This window comes from Onychomys torridus, chromosome 13 (assembly GCF_903995425.1).
Source record: "Onychomys torridus chromosome 13, mOncTor1.1, whole genome shotgun sequence".
Lineage (NCBI taxonomy): Eukaryota > Metazoa > Chordata > Mammalia > Rodentia > Cricetidae > Onychomys > Onychomys torridus.
In genome coordinates, this window is record NC_050455.1 from 63,000,768 (window position 1) to 63,021,555 (window position 20,788).

The 20,788-nt window shown below is 47.5% G+C and overlaps 1 protein-coding gene across 1 annotated transcript in view; it reads left to right on the forward strand.

The window, feature by feature from the left end:
• Positions 1-20,788, forward strand: part of Myo5b (myosin VB) — a 302,139-nt gene that overhangs the window by 193,695 nt on the left and 87,656 nt on the right. Inside the window, exons 10-14 of the mRNA XM_036205228.1 lie at positions 1,633-1,898; positions 10,349-10,430; positions 10,964-11,104; positions 17,858-17,980; positions 18,714-18,797. Coding sequence (XP_036061121.1) covers positions 1,633-1,898; positions 10,349-10,430; positions 10,964-11,104; positions 17,858-17,980; positions 18,714-18,797 — 696 coding nt within the window. The remainder of the gene's footprint in view (positions 1-1,632; positions 1,899-10,348; positions 10,431-10,963; positions 11,105-17,857; positions 17,981-18,713; positions 18,798-20,788) is intronic.

The following is a 20,788-nucleotide window of genomic DNA, read 5'->3' on the forward strand; positions in this document are numbered from 1 at the left end:
GTGCCCACAAGCAGCCATGACACCATTAACTGCTCAGTGAGTGTGAAGGACAGGTCCCTACACACCAAGCCCAGCCTACTCCATCAAGCTGGCTGTCTGGCTGGGTGGTCAGGGAGCCTCACTCAGCTCATTTTCCTCATCTGAGTAATTCGGGATAAACCAGAATGGCAGCTCCCAAGGGGAGCCTGACCCCAGAGAGATGAGGATCTTTGTTTACATGAGAGAGAATGTTCTTTAACATGACTTGTCTTTTGGCACTTAGGAGCTCAGCTGTGTTTAAACCTGCTGTGACACTGGGTTTGTGATCTCTCCAGGGTGTGTTCCCACCCATGCTTGGGGAGCCTGCTGGTCTAGAGTTTGGAGGAAGGAGTTCCCTTTTCTAACATCTTATATTGATGTTTGCTTTGGCTAGATGGCTAGATTCTGGTGAGGGTAAATGGCCTGAGGATATAATGTTGAGGGGAATTGATAGCATTGCCTGCGTTATTTTTTTTTAATTAAATATCCTTCATTTAAATCCTACAGTTGGCCTCATCAGGAATTGAGACCCATAAGCAATCTAGAGCCATTAGGAGGTAACATCATGTTATGAATTTAAAGGAGTCTCTTCCAGCTTTAGATTGAATAAGCTGGCTTAGACACTTTGCCAAGTACAAGATGAGTGTCTGAACAGCCACCAAGGATTATAGGTTTTCTGGGGGGTTCCCTGAATAGGCAGCAGGGATTTTTTTCCAAGAGACTTAGGTGGTTTATTGAAATGAGGCACAGCCCTGTGGGGGACTTGGATTTTCTGGTAGTTTAAAAGCCAGGCAGTGTGACTGGTAAACACAGGTCAGGACTCAAAGGCAGCCAGCCCTCTGTGGCAACTGGGAAGCCAGTAGGAACACTGTGTAAATGGTGCCTGTTTGCCTGCCATCACTGACCAGAAACGCTGCCTTCCAGGTTGGGGCTTGTTTCTTATCAGCACATCTGAACACACCCACTGACATCACATATGATTTAGAGGACCGGATTGTAAAGCCCCAGGATGATTCCCATCTCCTGCCTGCCTGTAGGACACTCACCAGTCTAGTCCCTGTTACAGAAGGGAAAGGGAAGCCTGAGGACAGGAAGTGGCTGAATGCCAGACAGACCTAGAGCTTTGTGTGAAGGGCTTTGAGTGGGAGGCCGAGAACTGTTTCCTGGGGTGCTGTGAGTGCTGCGCGTGCCCTCTGCAGATGCATCCTGCATGCTCAGCTTACATCTGCTCCGCTCCTTTCTGGCTCCTGCCTCTGGACTGCTTCTGCATTCCTAAGCTGTCAGCACACAGGTTGTTCCCTTCACTCTTGCCGTCCCCTCCTACCAGGTTCGTTACCTGGCACTAACCTGGCAGTTCAGGAAGGGCACGAGAGCAGTGCACACTGCTCTACCCTGTTCACTCTTTCTAATTTGGCCATTGGCAGGTGTGATGATCAGTTTAAGCAACGCTACTCAGGCTCTATACTTACCTGATCGGGGGTGTGGAGAAATAAATCCCTAAGGTTGAGAAAGGTTCCATAGGTGCTGGGAGGCACTCGGCCTCTGGGCAGGAGGGAAAACTGCAGAGGAGTCTGTCTCCCAATCTCCTTCCTGATCCTGTCTTCCTTTCCTCAGCCCCAAGACGAACACTTGAGCAACTTCTGCCGCCTGCTGGGAGTGGAGCACAGTCAGATGGAGCACTGGCTGTGCCATCGCAAGCTGGTCACCACCTCAGAGACCTACGTCAAGACCATGTCCCTGCAGCAGGTGGTCAATGCACGTGATGCCCTGGCCAAGCACATCTATGCCCAGCTGTTCTCCTGGATCGTGGAGCACATCAACAAGGCCCTGCACGCCTCTCTTAAGCAGCACACCTTCATTGGGGTCCTGGATATCTACGGGTAAGCCTTCACTCCAGGTTTCACTCTGCCTGCGGGGCAGCAGTGTGTTCCTGCTGCCACTCAGGAGCCAGCGGAGGCCTCGATGGCTTCCCAGTGTGCCAGCCAGAATTAAAGAGGTGCAGCAGCATTTGAGGCTGTTATAACTGGAGTCACTGTAGACCCCAAACCAGAGATGACAAGTGTTTTACAGGTGACTGTTCCCAAGGGACAATGTGTCCTGTCAAAACACTGGTGGCCCTGTCCCCATTGCAAACTCTATAACATCACTTTTCTTAAAATAGAGTCTTGCTACGTGGCCTAGACTGGCTTCAAACTCGGAATCTTTCTGCCTTAGCTTCCCAGGTGCAGGGATTACAACTGTGCACTGCCAGAGTCAGATGGGGAAATGACTTGTCTATCCTCAGTCTAGAAGCCTCTCTCAGTTTTTGTATCTGTTCAGTCCTGTTTCAATCTACCACTTGATCTCACTGTCCTCGGTGGCAGTGATTGTTCTAGTATTTAATTTTGCCCAATTCTGCATAGAGTAGTGCTATATGTTAGCATATGTGAGGATTATCTTCCAGGGAAAACCGTTGGACTTTTACTTATGACTAATCGCTGCAGGGTGAGACCACATAGCTTGGAGGGAAGTATACATGACGAAACATCAAGACACTGGCTTTCTCTAGCCAGGCTGCCACCAAGAGCTGAGTGACTGCAGATCACAACCCCTCTCTGGCTGTTTCTATGGCTTCAAGTGAGGTTGTAAGTCAGTTTTCCTGAGATTATTTCAGACCCGTCTAGACTTATAGGACGTTATGTGGGCAGACTATATCCCTCTTGCTCTTCTTTTCTCACAACTGCCTTGACCTCTTTAAGCTTAGAATAGATTGAATTCTCCTAGAAGTAATGCTTCTGTCTTAAAATAGCAACCCAGACCTATAGATTGCAGCGTTGCAAGAACAGGGACACTCTAGTGAAGCACAGCTTGCTGGGTTGGAACTGCTGGAACCCACCTGAGGACAGCATAAAGGAGAATCCCCTTCAAAGTGGCCACTTCCTGTGCAGACAGATTTTTCCACTTCTGGTCAATGCCTTGGCTTATTGGTGGCTTTCACATTGGACCACATTTCACAGGGCATAAGAAAAGAGTTAAATTTTATTCTGGGATCACAAAGACCTCAGAAGCATGCTGAAGAGTTTAGTCTTGTGCACAAGGTAAATAATGTAAGAAGTCTTAGAGACTGTAGAAGGTTCCATCCAAGGGTTTAAATACTTTGTAGTGGATGTGTCAGATTAAAACCAGAGAAGCCATACATGTTTGTACAGCCAAGGCAAGCCTTCTGCAGGAGGTGAGATGTGAACTGGATGGAGGGGGATAGAATGTGGGAAGTAGGAGAGTCATCATTGGGAACAGAAGCACAATCAAGGTGGTAAAAATACCCACAGTGTCAGAGCTGGAGAGATGATTCGGTAATTAAAAGCACATGCTGCCTTTGCAGAGGACCCGAGTTCAATTCCCAGAACCTATATGGTAGTTTACACATCTATAACTCCAGTTTGTGGAGGGGTCCAATGCCTTAACTAGATTCAATGCCGTCTTCTGACTTCTGGGGATACCAGACATGCAATCAGGCAAAACATTCATATACATAAATTTAAATAAATAAAAAACATTCAAACATGGTGGATGCAGAAGAAACACAAGTGGGAGGTGCATCCTCCCAATGGCTTCTCGGGACAGCAGGGCATCAACTTCTGCTCAGTCTTCCTGTTGCACTGTGAGAGCACCACATTCTTACAGAACTTACAGCCTGGCTGTCACTGACTGATTCTGTCTTATTTTCCCTCTACCTTGAGTGTTTCCGGGTCATTAGCTTTCAAGTGAGAAGAACTCCCACTCTGGGTGGTGTCACTCCCTGGGCTAGAATCCTGGACTGCATTAAAAAGGAGAAACTGAATTGAGCACAAGCATCTATCGCCCTGTGCTTCTTGATTGTAAGGCACAGTGTGACCACCTGCCCCATGCAGGTTTGACTTCCTTCAAACCATTGACTGTCACCTCCAACTATGAGCAAAAAAAACCCCTTTCTTCCTAAGTTGCTTTTTTTGGGGGGGTATTTTATTACAGTAACAGAAAAACAACTACAACAGGTAGGTTAAGGGAATTGGATCAGATGTTATAACCCAGTGTCTCCAGGTCTTCCTTCCAAACATGGTGCTAAAGCTCAGCCCTAAATCTCAGTGTGGAATTAGAACTGACCAGAGTTCTGAACTATGGATGAGCTGCTTCATGTTTATCTATAAAAGTAAGTGTTTCCACAGATCAGAGCCCACCCTGAAATGAGTACTTACTCAGGGTACAAGCAAACACAGCAGGAGCTAGCACCACGCTGCACATCTATGCTCCACATGCATGGAATGGCAGGTAGCTTGTGGAGCAGAAAAGGTTATGGCTGCCTCTAGGAGACCGTGGTAGCCTGCTACCCACTGGGCTCTCTGCAGGCCTTCTGAGCAGACCAGTTCTAGATTCCCACTGCCTGGGTATAAGAATGGCTTCTCTTTCTTCAGCTCCCTCTTCTGTTCTCCAGAATAGTGCAAGATAAGCAATACCCAGTGCAATTATGCCAAGCCAATCTCTTCTAACTAAGGACCTAGGAAGCTCCCTGTGGCATGTTTCCTGCCAGGCAGGGCTGAACATTGATAGAGAACAGCCTGGCAGCTTTTGGCTGGAGTTTCCTTGCACATTGATTAGCCAGCACTGGCCTCTATTGGCTTCATTAGTTACAACGGCAATCTTCTATTCTCCTTGAGGCATCAAGAAGTAAGTGGCTCACTTTGGGGAAATACACATTATTATTTTTTGTCTTTGACTTCAGCTTTCAAATGCCAAGATTTGTTTCTATCCAGTCCATTTTGGCAAAGGACAATGAAGGAGGCAGTAGATAAACTTTGTGTTCCTCTGAGGAGTACTGCAAGAGAAGCTGGAGAAGTAGGGAGACTGAACTCTGGGAAGAAGGACATGGGATTTGCTATCTATTTTTTTTTCTCTGTTGCTATGATAAAATTCTCTCTCTGGTTTTGTTAGAGTGAGTGAGTGAGAGAGAGAGAGAGAGAGAGAGAGAGAGAGAGAGAGAGAGAGATTGATTGATTGATTGTCTTAGCTCACGGCTCAAAGTCAAGCCCATCATGGTAGAAGTCAAGGCAGCAAATTGAAGCATCTCATCACATGTGTCCACAATCCAGAAACAAGTATGGATGTTGGTGTTCACTGTGCTTCACAGCCCAGGATCTTTCAATGTTTGCTTCTGGGTCTCAGGAATTTAGTGCACAGTCTGAACATTAACCCCTTAGTGGAGGTGCGTTTACACGCTCCCTACTTCTACTCTATAGACCCACCATCCTGGATTTGTAAGTCAGTGTGGTAGATTTGCCATTGCCTTCATTTGCTAGTGAAAGAAAGTCTTCTTTGTGTCCTTGGTTTGGTTTGGTTTTGGTCACTCTCCAGAGCAGGTGAATGTCCAGTGCCAGTACAGTTACTCAGAGAGGACTGCCCTGCCTGTCCTGACCTATGTAAAGGGGTGTTGTAGAGAATGAAGGGGAGCAAACTCTGAAATTGCTTTTACCCATTGGCTTATAGACAGCATCCAGAAGGTTACACGACACTGTCAACTTTAGAGCAGGCATGGCTAGCTAGCTATCTTCAGTGTTAGACCTCATAGGCCATGTGATGCTATTATGTTGATCTTGTACGATCCTGGCATCTAAAGAGAGCTTTACATCTTGGGGTACTCCAAAGCCATGTGCAATCTTCTAGACTCATGCAGGGGGTGTCTAGTCTTCGGACATTGGAAAACAATGCTATCATCTACAAAGCTCATACTGTAGAACCTCGAAGTCTAGTTATTAAAGAAAACCATAGAAAGATGGCTCAGTTGATAAAGTACACAACATCCAAGCAAGGGAGCCTAACTTTGGGTCCTTGGATTCACGTTTTTAAAAAAGGCTAGGTATGCTGGGGAGCCAGAGATAGGAAGATCCTTGGTGCTTGCTGGCCAAACAGGCCAGCAGAATCTGTGAGTTCCAGGTTCAGCGAGAGAGACTGTCTCACAAATAAGGTGAAAAGGAGATTGAGGAAGACCACTGACCCTGGCCTCTGGCCTCCACATGTACATGTATGTGCTCACTCATCCCCATCCATGTGCACCCACACCTGCACACACATGAACACATACACAAAAGTCACGGAACACGGTGTTTAAAGAAAGTTTATGGTTTTATGTTAGGGGTTATATTCACAGCTGTTTTTGGCCACATGTGAGCCATCGGTTGGGCATACCTCATCGTCCTTTGGAATATGCCCCCCATAATTGAATGCTCAGATGAATCCCCATTTTTTCCTCTGTCTTTATTCAGCCCCCCCCATACTATAACCTCACCTCTAAAAGCCTAGAACAGATGAAGGTAATACTCCCCTTGTCTTAGGGTTCCTATTGATGTGAAGAGGTGCCACTACCACAACCAACTCTTACAAAGAAAAACATTTCATTGAGGTGGCTCGCTTACAGTTCAGAGATCCAGTCTATTATCATGGTGGGATATGGCAGTGTGTAGGCAGACATAGTGCTGGAGAAGTAGCTGAGAGTCCTACATCTTGCAGACAACAGGAAGTGGTCTGAGACAATGGGCTGTATCTTGAGCATATATGAGACCTTGAAGTCCTCCTCCACAGTGACACACTTTCTCCAACAAGGCCACACCTACTCCAACAAAACCACACTTCCCAGTAATGTCACTCCCTTTGGGGGCCGCTTTCTTTCAAACCACCACACCCCTGAAAGTTTCTCATCTACTCCAATGGCTTGTAGACAGCTTTCTGGTAGTCACGTGGGGAAGAGAGACCGTGGCTTGTTCTTCATCACAATTCTTATAAGTTTGGCTGATGGATTTGGAGAGGTATAGTACTGAGAGTGGCCATTTTCTGATCCTCGTGGAAAGGAGTAAAAAGGCCCTGGGCATTAAGATCCTGGCTGACTGCTTTCCTTCCATCAGTGACTCGGAGTGGGTTCTGGAAGAAGGACAAGCTTTGTGGACAGATAGACACAAGCACAGGAGCAGTCGGAAGCCCTGGCATTTGAAAGCACAACCAGCAGACTGAGAATACTTGGTAGACAGATGAGTATGGCAGTTCCTCTAGCAGACTTGAGGGTACCCTTGTAAGAGTTCCTGGGAAAGCACCTGGGAAAGATATTTGGCTCAGATCCCTGATATCTGTGCATGATGACTTTGTTTTTTGAAGGTTCATCTAGAACAAATCTCCCCAAGGTAGGCTTGCTGTTTGCTGTTCAGCCCTCCCCTGTGTGAAGCTCATATCCACCCTTTACATTCTGCCAAAGGTGGAAGCCCAAGGTCCTGGCGCCTCCAACCCACACTCCAGAGGAGCTGCTCTTGCCCAGCTTTCGAGAGGCATACACCACTCTGATGGGCCTCCATTCTTGAGGCAGGAGGTTCATGGAGACTGAGTGTTAGTCAGTCTATCTCAGGGTCACCCATTAACTCAGAGCCAAGGCACGTCCTTGTCACTGCAGTTTCATCCTGCGGTGGCTTTTGCTGTGTTTTGAGAGGCATTCGTGGATCTCATTCCTCCCTGAAATTGGGTCCAATGAGAAGGAAATTGTGCATTGCTGCAGTCACATCTTTAACACAAAAGGAAACAGCGGGGTGGTCATTGCACCCCCCAGAAGGATAGATGCCATGTCTCAGCCTCATTCTGTGCATTCCCCTCCCTCTCTCCTGAGAATTCTGGTCTAACTCTTCTCAGGACAGATCCATTTTCCTCCTGTATATGAATTTCCTTGTGGCATTTTAATGCTATGGACTAAGTTAAGTGTGTTTATTTTTAGAAAGTCATTTCTGTTGATGGACAGAATTACCACAAATACAGTTCTGTTGGAAAGAGACATTGTCCTGTCTGCCTGACCATGTGCTTCTGAGGTAGGGTGTCTTAGTCATTTCCCAAGTCCAAGCCTCTCATTCATCTCCAGCATTACAGTAATTATGCTAGATGGCAGAGGAATTGTTACCAGATAATATCTTAGAAATAGGGAAATTATGAGCTAATTTCAGCCATCTCAAATTAATGAGAATGTTCTTTGTGGAGTGCTACCAGTGTAAACCTTTAAAAAGTGACAAGTGGAAGATACTTAAATCCTCTCTTCGTAGAGCTCAGGGCTGCTCTGCCAGCACACCCGGCGGCCATTAGCTGGCCATTAGCTGGCCATTTGCTGGGCTGACTCTTTAATCTTCCTTGTAGGCTATGTTAATTAAATTTCCTCTGGGTTTGGACAGTCATCAGCTACCACTGTGGGTGGAAGGGGAGATGATTGAGGTTCTAAGTGATATAACTCGGTCTACAGAGTGCTGGCTGGACCAGGAAGGGCCATTCGACAGGGTAATAACTGTTGCCTGGGCTGCATTGTGGCAGGGCCATGACTCATCATAGTGTTTGAGTCTTTGATCTTGTTTTATTAACCTGGAGTCATTTTTCCCATGTGGGCATGGCCAAAGGCTGTACTTTAATGTGGCGGTCTCCAAGCAGTTGATTCCTTTGATCTAAAAGTGATTTCCCACTTTTCCATGTCTTAGACCTTGGTGGGGAGGTGGGTGTGGGGAAGCCTGAGGCTTTCTGCACACTGCTCTGGGCCTGTTAGGCTGCTGGTGAATGTATTTTTGATAGTCCCTCTACATAGAGCTATCCCCCACTACTGCATCTCCAGCTCCTGACCAGGGATAGGAATGCCACCTTTTCCTAAAGGCAATGTTCAGGGAAGGGCTCGCAATGACACCTTATGTAAGACAGAAAATTCAATTGTCCATATTTACGAGTGGGAAGGGGTGGGGCTTGCGGGTGATGGAGAAGGCCAGATGAAGCCTGTAACTCCAGCCCCCCCTGTTGGTAGTACCACATCCTTCCTCAGTCTCCAGGCCTCAGATACTCCTCCTTCCAAACATTCTGTTCACAGCCCTTCCAAGTGATCACTTCTTCCTCTTATGTTGAACTTTGGCTCCTCTCTGAATTATGATTTTGACCAGATGCGTCTCTGGGTTCAAACACTCTGGTTTTTTGATGCTCTGACCTTGGGTAGCTCATTTCCTCATACATGACCTTCCTCGGCTGTAGAGTAGAATTCATAAGAAACCTCACTCCTGGTTGTTGTAAACATTAAAGGAAAACCCACAGAGCCCTTGGCCTCAGTGCCCAGTAGATGCTAGCTAGCTTTATGTCCCCTTGACCCAGGCTAGAGTCCTCTTAGAGGAGGGAACCTCGATTAAGAAAAGGCCTCTATACGATCCTGCTGTAGGCAGGCATGTAGGGTATTTTCTTAATTAGTGATTGATGGGGGAGAGTCTGGCCCATTGTGGGTGGGGCCATCCCTGGGTATCTGTTCTAGGGTGTCCCATAAGAAAGCAGACTGAGCAAGCCAGGGGAAGCAAATCAGTAAGCATCTCTCCTCCATGGCCTCTGCATCAGCTCCTGCCTCCAGGTTCCTGCCTTCTTTGAGCTCCTGTCCTGGCCACCAACCTGAGCTCCAGGTTCAGAGAGAGACTTCTTAAAAGAATAAGGTAGAGAATGGTAGAGCAAAACGCCTCCTCTGACCTCTTCATGTATGCAGAGATGCATGTACCCACATAAACACCTGCACATGCGTGCACATCGCATAACACACACACACACACACACACACACACACACACACACACACACATACACACACACACGTTTTTTGACATGGTAATTCTCCTAGCATACTATCATTGGAAAGAATCACAGACTTGAAGAGGTATATAAAACTGTCACAATGCTGAGAGCAGCATATGACAGAAAAAGAACCAGATGTCCTTTGTGGGGGGGTTAGTGAGTTGATACATCTGTGTGCCAGCTCCAGGGCGTTTCTGTAAATTGGGGAATGTGTCCTAGGTTTGAGAAGTGGTAACAGACCTGTGCTCCATCTGCCCCAATCCAGGCTCCTCTGCAATTCCCAGGTCTCAGCCCACAGATCCATTCAGACCTAAAACCAGTACCTTTGAAGAATAGTGTGGTGGTGTGTTTGGAGTGGAAAGTTAAATGATCAAAACAGGAGTAAACTATGTGTCCAATTTTCTTTTACAAAAATTACCAAGAAAAGACCTGCCACTATGCAAGAGAACCATGGCTGACCTTCTCATTGTCTGTCTGTCTGTCTGTCTGTCCTCCCTGTAATTCCCTGCTGTCAGTCCTTTATCAGTTATAAAGGAAACTGTTAATGCCTCTGCTTCTAACCTCCCAAGGTTCTGCAGCATGGGATCCACACCAGAAGTCTGTGTGCACAGGGAAGAACGTGGCAGTTCAGGAAGTCAACCTTGTTATGTCCCACTGACTGCTTCCACGGATGGTGTATCTTACCTGTGGCTTCACCTCTTTCCTCCCGCAGGTTTGAGACCTTCGAGATTAACAGCTTCGAGCAGTTTTGTATCAACTATGCCAATGAAAAGCTCCAGCAACAGTTCAATTCGGTAGGCTCAATGTATGGCCTAGGTTACCAGGGCAGGGGACTCGCTGACCCCCTGCCACGACACCCAGGCCACTTGTATTCTGAGATTGGTGTGTTACTGCTCTGCCAAGACCTCCTCTTTCTTTGTGGTGATGCTCCTAACTTTTGGAGTTGGCTCTTCATTGCTGGGGTAGGAAATGTGGCTGAGGCATCTGGGTGGAGAGGGTAAATGATCTCCTTTGATTGACCCACTCCTCTCTGAGCCTGAGCTTTCAGGGCAGTTAAGGAACTGAAGGTCAGACACAAGACTCCTTGAATTGGCTAGAGTCCAGCAACGCATGTAGGATTATAATATCCTAAGAGAAGGGTTGTGTAGGGATGGGAAATTACCAAGCTGAGCTCTGCCATTTCCACTCCTGACTGAGAGTTAGTGTCCAGACCTTTCTGGCACTTATCTGCCATCTTTCAAGACAGAGAACTTTACAAGAGCTTGGGGGGATAACTGCCAAGTGTGTCTGTTGTGCCCTCACCTCGGCCTTGTACTTCTGGTCTTAGCATGTGTTCAAGCTGGAGCAAGAAGAATACATGAAGGAGCAGATCCCGTGGACTTTGATTGACTTTTATGATAACCAACCTTGCATAGACCTCATAGAAGCAAAGCTGGGGATCCTGGACCTGCTGGATGAAGAGTGTAAGGTAATACTGTTCCTGTTGTCGTTGAGTGGGTCAGGTCCGGGCGCTGGACAGAGGGCTCCTGTGTGATACAAAGGAACCAATGAAATCTCATAGCTGGACCTGAATCTGATTGTCTGAGAGGTGTCCCTCATGCTTGCTAAAAGATAACCTGTTGAGTGTAACCGACAGATACTATCTTCCTAGTAAGTGTACGTCTTTCTTGGCAGAAAGCAGGTGCAGTGATGGCAGTATGGATTTGGTCTCTCACAGGTCCTAGTTGCCCAAAGAAGCAGCCAGCATCTAGATAGGTGTTCCCAGGGTGGTATTTGTAGTGTCAGATGGCAGTGAGTGATGGAAATCCATGGGACAGTGAGAACCCCACTCCCCAACCTGAATTGTGTGGATTTCTCCTGGTATAAAAGAGAACTGTGCCCATAGCAGGTGAGCCTCTGGAGGGAGGAATGGAAGGTGAAGAGACCCGACTTTAGTCTGTTATCCAGCTTCCTTATCCAGTTTCCTGCACTATGAGTTGATGCAGACCGAATTTGGTGTTGACAGGCTCTCCCAGTGCAGTGCCTGACTGGGAAGGGAGTTGAGTGTATACCAATTCCTACATCAGAAGGTATGGGAGCCATATGGCTTAGTCCAGAAAGAGAAGAACCAATTGCTTTGACTTTTCTCCCATGATTTTCTGAAAAAGCATTGAGTGTGGCTGGGTGTTGAGGGAAGGAAAGGAGTTTCCTTTCTAGAATGGTTTTCTGAAGCGCTGCCTTGGTGCACAACCATAGTTCCAGCACTCAGGATGTGGAGGTAAGAGGCTCACTCCAGTGTAAGGCTAGCCTAGACTTAAAAGTGAGTTCAAATCTAGCCTGTGCTATCTATTGAGATGCTGTCTCAACAAACAAACAAAAAATCCCTCTCCCCATTCCTCCAAAAAAAGTAGAAAACATATCACATTCTATAACTGGCACATTCATATAAATTTTGGGGGTGGCAGTGAGGGATTGTGAAGCCGAGTCTCATTCCGTAGCCCAGCATGGCCTAGAACTCTTCTGCATAGCTCGGACTGCCTCAGACCATGACGATCCTTGTACCTCCTGCTCCCAATGCTGATATCACAAGCTTGTAGCACACACCTGGCTCTCCTGATGTTTTCAGCATCTCCGTGCAGAGACCTGGGCGTTAGCTTCAAAGTCGGTGCCTGGGAAAGATGATCCCATGTGTCTGCGGCTTGTCTAGGCTTGCCTACCCTGCAGAGGTGCAGTCAGGGTGAAACAGCTGTCCCTGGATTGAGTGCCTCTGACCAAAGGCATAGGCCTGACCCTTCTGTTTGCCTCCTGCTGGAAGCTCCTTCCTAAATGTCCTGAGTCGAGGCTCAACTGGGACCGTGCTTCCCTACTCCAGGCCATTAATTCCTATCAGTAACCCTCTCCCCCAGCTGCAAACTCCTAAGCCAAAAGCAACTCCAGGTTCTGAGTCCAGCTCAGGTCTCTGGAGAGCTAGGCCCGGATAGCAGCCCTGCCCTGGCTCTCGTCAGACTGTAACTCTTCACTCCCCTCTGGTGGGGGCAGGGGGAAGTCATGCCCTCTTGAGGGACCATAGGGCATGTTCTGTTCTACACAGGTCTGTCTGACCTGGCATGAAGAATTAATGCATCACAAACCAGGAACTCCCAGGGAGCATGGTCTTTCACATCCCATTTACTCACAGCCACTCACAAAAGTACCTCAGTGCTTTGGGATAATCTGTTCTGAGACTTGAACAGCTGTCTGAGGATTTGCAATGAGTTATACTTCCCTCACCAGCACACTAGGGCTGCTCACGGATTTCTTTGCCTGTGTTGTCTGAAGACAACAGTGTAGGACACAAGCCCCTGAGGGGACCCCAGAGCAGTGCTGAGCGGGAAACTGGTGGCTTCAGGGACAGTGTGCTAGCACACACCAGGTAGCAGTCATGGAGAACAGACAGAAGCAAACCATGTTCAGCAGTTGGCAAAATAACCCCCAGAACTCCTGCCCCAGTCCAGAAGGCTCCCAGGTCCTCCTGCTCTGTCTTTATGCGGGGTACCCATGTCCTGGGGTACTCCTCTTGGAATCTCCTTACAAGAAGCTATGTAAAAACAGAACCATTTCAACCTCCTGTCGCCACAGTCTGTGAGACACAGAACGTGATGTACACGGACCTGGTGCTGCATTTTTAGAGCAAAAGCCTCAAGAGCAACAGTTCAGTGTTAGCAACAGGGGTAGCTGGGGGTGTGGGGGGAGGCAGACGGGGTGGGGGGGGACAGGGAGGTCTGTAGGCAGTCTGTGTTTGAAGTCTGAGTCCCCACCCCACAGCAGGCAGAGAGGGACATAAGCTGGGGCAGTGGAGCCACAGCTGAGCCACGGCAGGGACAGAGGTACTTCAGACAGATTCTAAGTTGTATGGCTGCTATTTCCACATGAGGCATCCCGCTCCTTCCAAGGGAAGGTTTGCTGAAAGCCCTACTCACCCACCTGTCAAGATGCCAGGCAGTGCCCGAGGCTTCCTAGGGGACGATCTCCTTCCTAGGGCAGAGGGTGAGTAGGTGCAGAGAAATTTCTGAATAGTCAAGCAGGAATCCCTTTTTATCTGTATGTGGGTGCTGGGGGTTGCCCATCAGACCTCTGCAAGGCTAGTTCTTTTCCAGTGAGCTAGCTACATCTTAGCTTCGTTTTTAATTTCCTGCCTGGCAACCTGGACTTGCTGTGAAGGAGACAAGCAGGCCTCTGCAGTGAGTCACAAGCTGGTAGAGGGTGGGGGTGGGAGTAGTTTCTATGAATAGGAAGGACAGTAACTTAAGTACAGGTGTGTTTGCTGAGGTCAAGGACCATTCCATAAAGGAATGGAGGAGCTGCCCGGTCAGCACTCTGCTTAGAGCTGGGAGCAGAGTCCCAGCCCCCAGAAGGGATTCTCAGAGCCAAGCCTGGTCTACCTTTGGCAGTTACACTGTTAGTCTGGATCACTCTGCAGGGCCTGGTGAAGTGAGCTGAGCTGACACAAGACTTCTGACATCCCTGAGTGAGGGGAAGAGAGGAGGGGGCGGGGCTAGTTCTGCTGATCACGTGGATGTTTGCTGAGGGGGGCGAAGTTAAGGCCCAAATTGCATTGCCATGTAGTCGGGTGTGGTGTGGAAGAAGCAGCCACCTCCCTAGAAAACTATGGGTTCACAGAGTCCTGGGCCCAGCTGGATTCTGTGACAGTGAGGGGACAGAAGTATTCTACAGGGCTGGGTATAGGGACATACTCCTTCAATCCCAGAAAAAGAAAAAAGGAAAGGAGGAGGTAGTGGAGGTAGGCCAGAGGGCCTGGGGAGGTTTTGGTGCAGGGTGACTTGAGAGTTTATGGGACACATGTGGGAGGGCTCAAAAGACATAGGGTGTAACAAGACATATAAGTAACCCAGAAAGCCATCATTGAAGCAGTGGCCAGGGGGACAGGACAAAAGCAGGGGTAAGTAAATGGTCAAGGGGCCCTTAGCTGTCACTTTGGGCTGCTGTTCTGTTGGGGGCAGGCTTTAGCCCCAGGTGATGTCCCAAGCAGGGGCGATGTTTATGGTGAAATAATCCTTTTCAAGGACATTAGGAAAATGGTTCTATTCCCCTACACTGCCTCCTTTAAAAATAAATTGCTACTTTATCTTAATAGCAAAGAGTAAAGCACTTTTAAGAGCTTCATTGAGATGTAACACTCACAGTATGAGCATGTGAAGCCTCCTGCTCAATGGCTTTCTGGGCATTCAGCATTGCAGACCATCACTTTCCCTGTCCATGTCAAAACACCTTCACTGCCTGCAGTGAATGCATCAGCCCCCCTGCCTGTCACCTCGCCTGTCTCCATGGAGTTCCCTATTCTGGATGGATTATGAGTTCACAATAAGTGTTGGCCAGCACCACAGGCCAGAGGGTTCAGGCTCCTGAGGAATGGAGCTGGAACCAGGTTCTTGGTCCAGGGTTCTCCATGATGCTTCAAGAGGAGTGTAAGGAACCCTGCATGCAGCTATGTATCAATTCCTTTTCAAGAATCTGTTCCCCTGTACATTCTAGTGCTAATGATGGCCATAATCCAGGCTGTGTTCAAATACAGGATTTCCTTTCTCCCATGGCTGATTAAATTTAATTTGTGTGAAAATCTTTTTGGAGATGTGGTTTTTCACCTGAGCCTGAATTCATTGTTGCCTTAGACACTGTTGCCAGGCCAGAAAGTAGAGTACTAAAGGACACATATCCCAGAGCCAGCCTTGTCTGGCTTGGACCCCAGGCCAAGTTTTGCACAAGTTATCTAACCTTTTTGTCTCAATTTTCTTATCTCTGGGATGTGTCTAAACACTATACCTAGTTTGTAGAATGATACGGTGATAAGTGAGTTGATACAGTGAAATGTGTTTTAACTATGGCTAACAATAAGCACTGTGGATATTGGCTATTGCTGTGATGAGAATCTTAATTTGGAATCCCTGCTGGCTGATCTAAATTGAAAGTGAATAGAGAGTTACAGGAGAAGTGGATCTTAGTCAGAAAATAGTATACATGTGACCTTGATCCCTGGTCTCCTCTGATTGTTCATGTCCGTCTAAATTAGTGACTATATAGGATCATAGGGTTTTCTCATTGAAGTCCAAGTACATTTTCAAGGCAAGGTGATTTGGCTGCTAACAATTACAGCATTTGCTTAGTGGAGCTTCTCTTTGTGGGTCTGTCTGACCCAGTTGGGCCCATCCCTTGAGGTCCTTTTTGCTCTCAGGTGCTGGCCTGCCTGGTTCTGACAAGCCCCGCTATATGCTGACTCCTCCTTCATCCACACCTGGTAGTTCTAAAACAGAACTCTTGGAGACAAATATAAAAGAGTATATATAGAAAGTGCTGAATTAAATGTATTTTATTGTCCGCCCAATACAATTAATAGCCTCCTTCAGGAAAGAGGTCTCTTCCTTTGAATTTCCTATGGCACATGGCACATGGCACAGGGGATTCAATACTAGTTATACCAAATTGAATCTGGAGAAAAAAATCAGTGTGCTTACAAAGGACTTAGGAAGTTTGTTTTCACATCTGTAAGCATTTTCCTTTCGGAGCACATCTTATTTCCTGAGTAAAGCCCTTTTTAAATGGCCACTGCACAGGTCAGGGCCAATCTCGCCTTATCTGAAAGTATGATGGGAACTCATGAAGGAGAGTCAGTGAGGACCTGTAACTGAGGACTGCCAGTGGGTGTCAAGGGTAACAGAGCAAGTGATGTCTCATTGGATAAGCCCCTGCCATCATTGACCATTGACCAGCAGGCACAGTGACTGTTGTATTTTTCCCACCCCATCATTATCCTCTCTCATTCCTGCTCTCTCTCCAACAGGTCCCTCCTACTTTGATGCCTTTGTTTTTGGGGTTTGTTTTTTTTAACCCAATGAACCCAATGCTGCTTGTACGGGTATGAGTGGGGATGGGGTGGGGGAGATGCTATTTGACTGGAACATGGGCAGGTTATCAGTGGCTTCACCACTGAAGAAAATGACTCCACCCACCCGAGCACCCATGAACTGCCTGTAGACTGACAGCGAGGGGTGGAATCTTGTGAGTCCTCCCCCTACACACGCTAGTGGGCCCAGTCCTGTCCAGGCAACCGCAGCTTCCATGAATTCATGACTGCAGTGCCCACATCATGCCAGTCACTGTTTCACAACACACCTCCCAGAGTTCTGCCACTCACATTATTTCCACTCATCCTCCAGGATGTTTTCTGAGTGTGCACACCCCCACCTCCACCCCATGTTTGTGTGTGTGATACAGATGTTCCACTTAGGGCTGAGCACTGCCCTGTCACTTACTCTCCACACTTTGACCAGATGTGACTCCAGGAACCCACCACCTACTGCAAAAAGAAACTTCTCTGATGAAGGCTCTGAGCAGAACTAATCTCAGAGCACCATCGGCAGTCTGTGTTAAAGCTTCAATGAAGCAAGTTGCTTATTTATTCTGGAAGCCATCTGTAGAGAAGTAGAAAGAAGCTGTCCCTGGGAATTTGTCACATAGTGACACCTCCAAATCTAGATCTACATTTGGGGGACAGGGAATAAGTAAAGCATCATGCAGTGTGTGACCAGAAACCAGTTCACAGTCCTTTGATGTGTAGGAAAAGATCTAAGACAGCCCTCTGACTCTATGGACTTATAGTATGTACTAACAGTATCCAGAAGCTAATGGTGAGCTGTCATAGGATGCCTATGTGTGTAAGTTCAGTTGTTAGGAATTCCAAAGAAGAGAGACATGAGACCAAAAAATGGCCAGAAAAGGCTTCAGAAGAAAAGGCAGCAGGCTAAGCCAGGGCAGTAGTATGGATGAGCCAAGGGAGGGGTGTAGGATAATTATGCCTGTCTTCGGAGTGGGCAGGAACATGGTACTGAAGGGAATGGTGTGATGAGACTACAGGGAAGAGCATCTTCAGACAGCTCCACAAACGGGATCCTGCCCCCGTGGCCTCAGTGTCCATCTTCATCCTCTCCTTGGACTTCTCTTTTCTGTTGGCTAGCTTGTTCTTTGAGGCTCAACACCCTCCCATGGATGATGCCAACTTACACACAGCAGGTCAATGACCTTTCATAGCAGGATCCGAGAGTTCAGGGTTGAGTCGATCTTGTCTGGATTCAGCTCTCAAGTCAGTGTCCTGGCTTGAGAGCTGAATCCAGACTCCAACCGTCTGCCATGATGCTCCACTGCCTTGTCCTGCTCATGGAGCACTGTACCTGGTCTTGTGGTTCTCCAGGTCCCCAAAGGAACTGATCAGAACTGGGCCCAGAAGCTCTATGAACGACACTCCAACAGCCAGCACTTCCAGAAACCACGCATGTCCAACACAGCCTTCATTGTCATTCACTTTGCAGACAAGGTATCTGTCCTCTGTTGACCTGGGACCCCTTCAGCCCACAGTAGGGAGAATAAAGGGTTTCCAGGCTAGGGAGTGGTGTTTGTGAGTTCCAGTGGCCTGGGGTTGAGGGTAGGTTCTCCTTTGCGCTTTCTTCCCCACCCTGCCCTGGCCCCAACTCTAGTATACCAGACGGTCAAGACCAGGCACAAGCTGAGCATACACAGTGGCCTTTCACGCGAACAGCAGGCAGTAACTGAGGGCTGCTCTCCTGGGAAGGCAGCAGCAGTGGAGCACTTAGGAGGCATTGAGCCTGAGAAGAGGGAGGAGTGAAGACAAGGTACTCACACTGTTTGGATTCCTTCTGCAGTAGCCACAGTGATCCCATTGATGGGTATAGACTTTGAACTCCTCTAAATGGATTTTGACTGAATTCTTAGGTGGTAATGTGCATGTAATTGCATATCCTGATTCAGTGAGTCTGGGCCACTGGCAGACAAGACGCATTCATGGAGCCCTAAGAAGCTTTCTCTCCTGGGAATTCCCTTTTAAGACAGTGTTATCTCCTGCCAAATGAGTACTCAGTCACCTCTGTGTAAATCTCGACATAACAGATTTGCATTTTCAGTGAGGGCGTCTGGGGATCTCCATCTACTCTTAGTTCTCTTAGAAAATGTTACTAGATGAGATGGAATTACTTAAGCTGCCACAGCTCCTGAAACACTGACTGTTTTTCCTTTCATTGCCATGGCCTCAGGTGGAGTACCTTTCAGATGGTTTTCTGGAGAAAAATAGGGATACAGTATATGAAGAACAGATCAACATCCTGAAGGCCAGCAAGGTAAAGAACACTGGGAATGGGGCTGGCAGAGTGCCTCCATGGAGGAATGCCTGCTAAGTCATGTTAGAATACTTGCACAGGGTCCTGGGTTCAATCCCCAGCACCATAAAAAAAAATAGATATATGGGAACTGGGTGTAATATGTATACCTGTTAATCTAGCACTCTGGAGGTAGAGGCAGGAGGATCACTGCAAGTTCAAGGCCAGCCTGATCTACATAGCAAGTTCCAGCTGGGGTTAAAGACTGAAGGAAAAGAATATATAAACCAACAGATCAGGGATGGGGTTTGCTGTTGTGAGCCCCACTGTGGAATACGGGAAGGTAGCAATGTAGAGCTCATTGGTTACATCTGGTAGAGAGGAGAAAGCAAGAAGACATCTCTTTATTCCGAGAGAGAAAACTAGGAAAGACACCCCAAATGAAGCATGTGGTGGGGGTGAGACAAGATGACAACCAGGAGGAGGCATAGGAGTAAGTTGTGGTGAAGGTTCAAGTCACTTGTCTTCCTTTTCCTGCTTGCATACATAAGATGATCTGAACCCCTCCAAGCCTAGTGTTGGTGACTTCTGAAGGGCACGATCTGAATGTCATTGTATTAGTCGGGATTCCCAAGGGAAACAGGACTGATAGAATGAACATCTATGATATTAGCATGGCTTACATGACTGTCCTGACAATGCTGTCTCCCAAGAGAAAGTCTAAGCACCCAACAGTTGTTCAATCCATGATGCTGGATGTCTCAGCTGGTCTTCAGTATATGTCAGAATCCCAAAGAAGTAGGTTCTGATACTAGTGAACAAATGGACTTTCCATCAACAGTGAGGGCAAGCAGGCAAAGAGCAAGAGCTTCCTTCCACCGTGCCCTTTATAGAGGCTGCCACCAGAAGGTGTGGCCCAGATTTAAGGTGGATCTTCCCATGTCAAATATCCAGTCATGAAAATCCCTCATGGGTGTGCTAGATGCTTGGGTTTAGTTAATTCCAGATGTAGTCAAGTTGACAGCCAAGAATATCCATCACAGTAACAAAATGTGAGATGTCAAGGGCATTTAAATCTACTTTGGAATGTTTATTATCTGCAGAATCCCATCTGCTTCTTTCTCATGAGCTTAGCAAAGAAATGCAGATAGTATGTTCATCTGCCCTTCTCACTACACACATTTAAACATTGGCCTGCAAGTCACTACCCCCAAACCACTGTTTGCATTCAGAGATGAGCAAAGCTATATTCTCATTGTCCCTAGATGAACTGACAAATATCTGCACAGGAAATCTAAAAGGAACCGAGACTCAGGGACAGTCTGCAGCCAGGGGAAGTTGAGATAAAATGAAGGGAAAGGAAGTCTGGAGGTGCCTGCAGCCAGGAGAGGCCAGTGCACCTGTATTCTTGCAGATGACTTAGATGGCTATAGATGATGTAGCCTTTGAGTAGGACCCAGGACAACTCTGCAGAATTTAGGAGCCTTTCTCTCAGGCTATACTGCACCAAGCTCACTGCAGGGCCCTGATAACACTGAAGAGATGACAGAGGGATTTCTCTTTGTGATAAGCTTTAGGATTGTGGATGCAATAGAGAGAAATGATAGAATGGAAAAAGGACAGCCAGCAGCACTAACCCAGCTGCTTAAAGCCAGGTGAGCCCAAGATGGGGTTTAGGGAGGGTTTGAGTCAGCAGCAGCCCATTGTTCTCATCTCGGGATATCCACGTCAGGGAACAAACCACAGAGACCATCGGTTTGGTGTAAACGTGCGTGGGGTTTGGGAGTTTGATGCCAAGTCAATGTCTTAGATCTCTAGTCCATGGTAGTTAGCAGGAGTTTCTCCATTTTTTATGAGAATGGAAATGGAGTGTAGGAAAGTATCCTCTAGTCACAACTAAAGAGAATGGTTTGTGTACCACTCCTACCCTGTGTTGCCTGGGATTCTGAGAGGTGGCCTGCAGGCATGGGAGCCTCTGTCATCTTTATGTATATTCCTCCTTTGAGGGAACA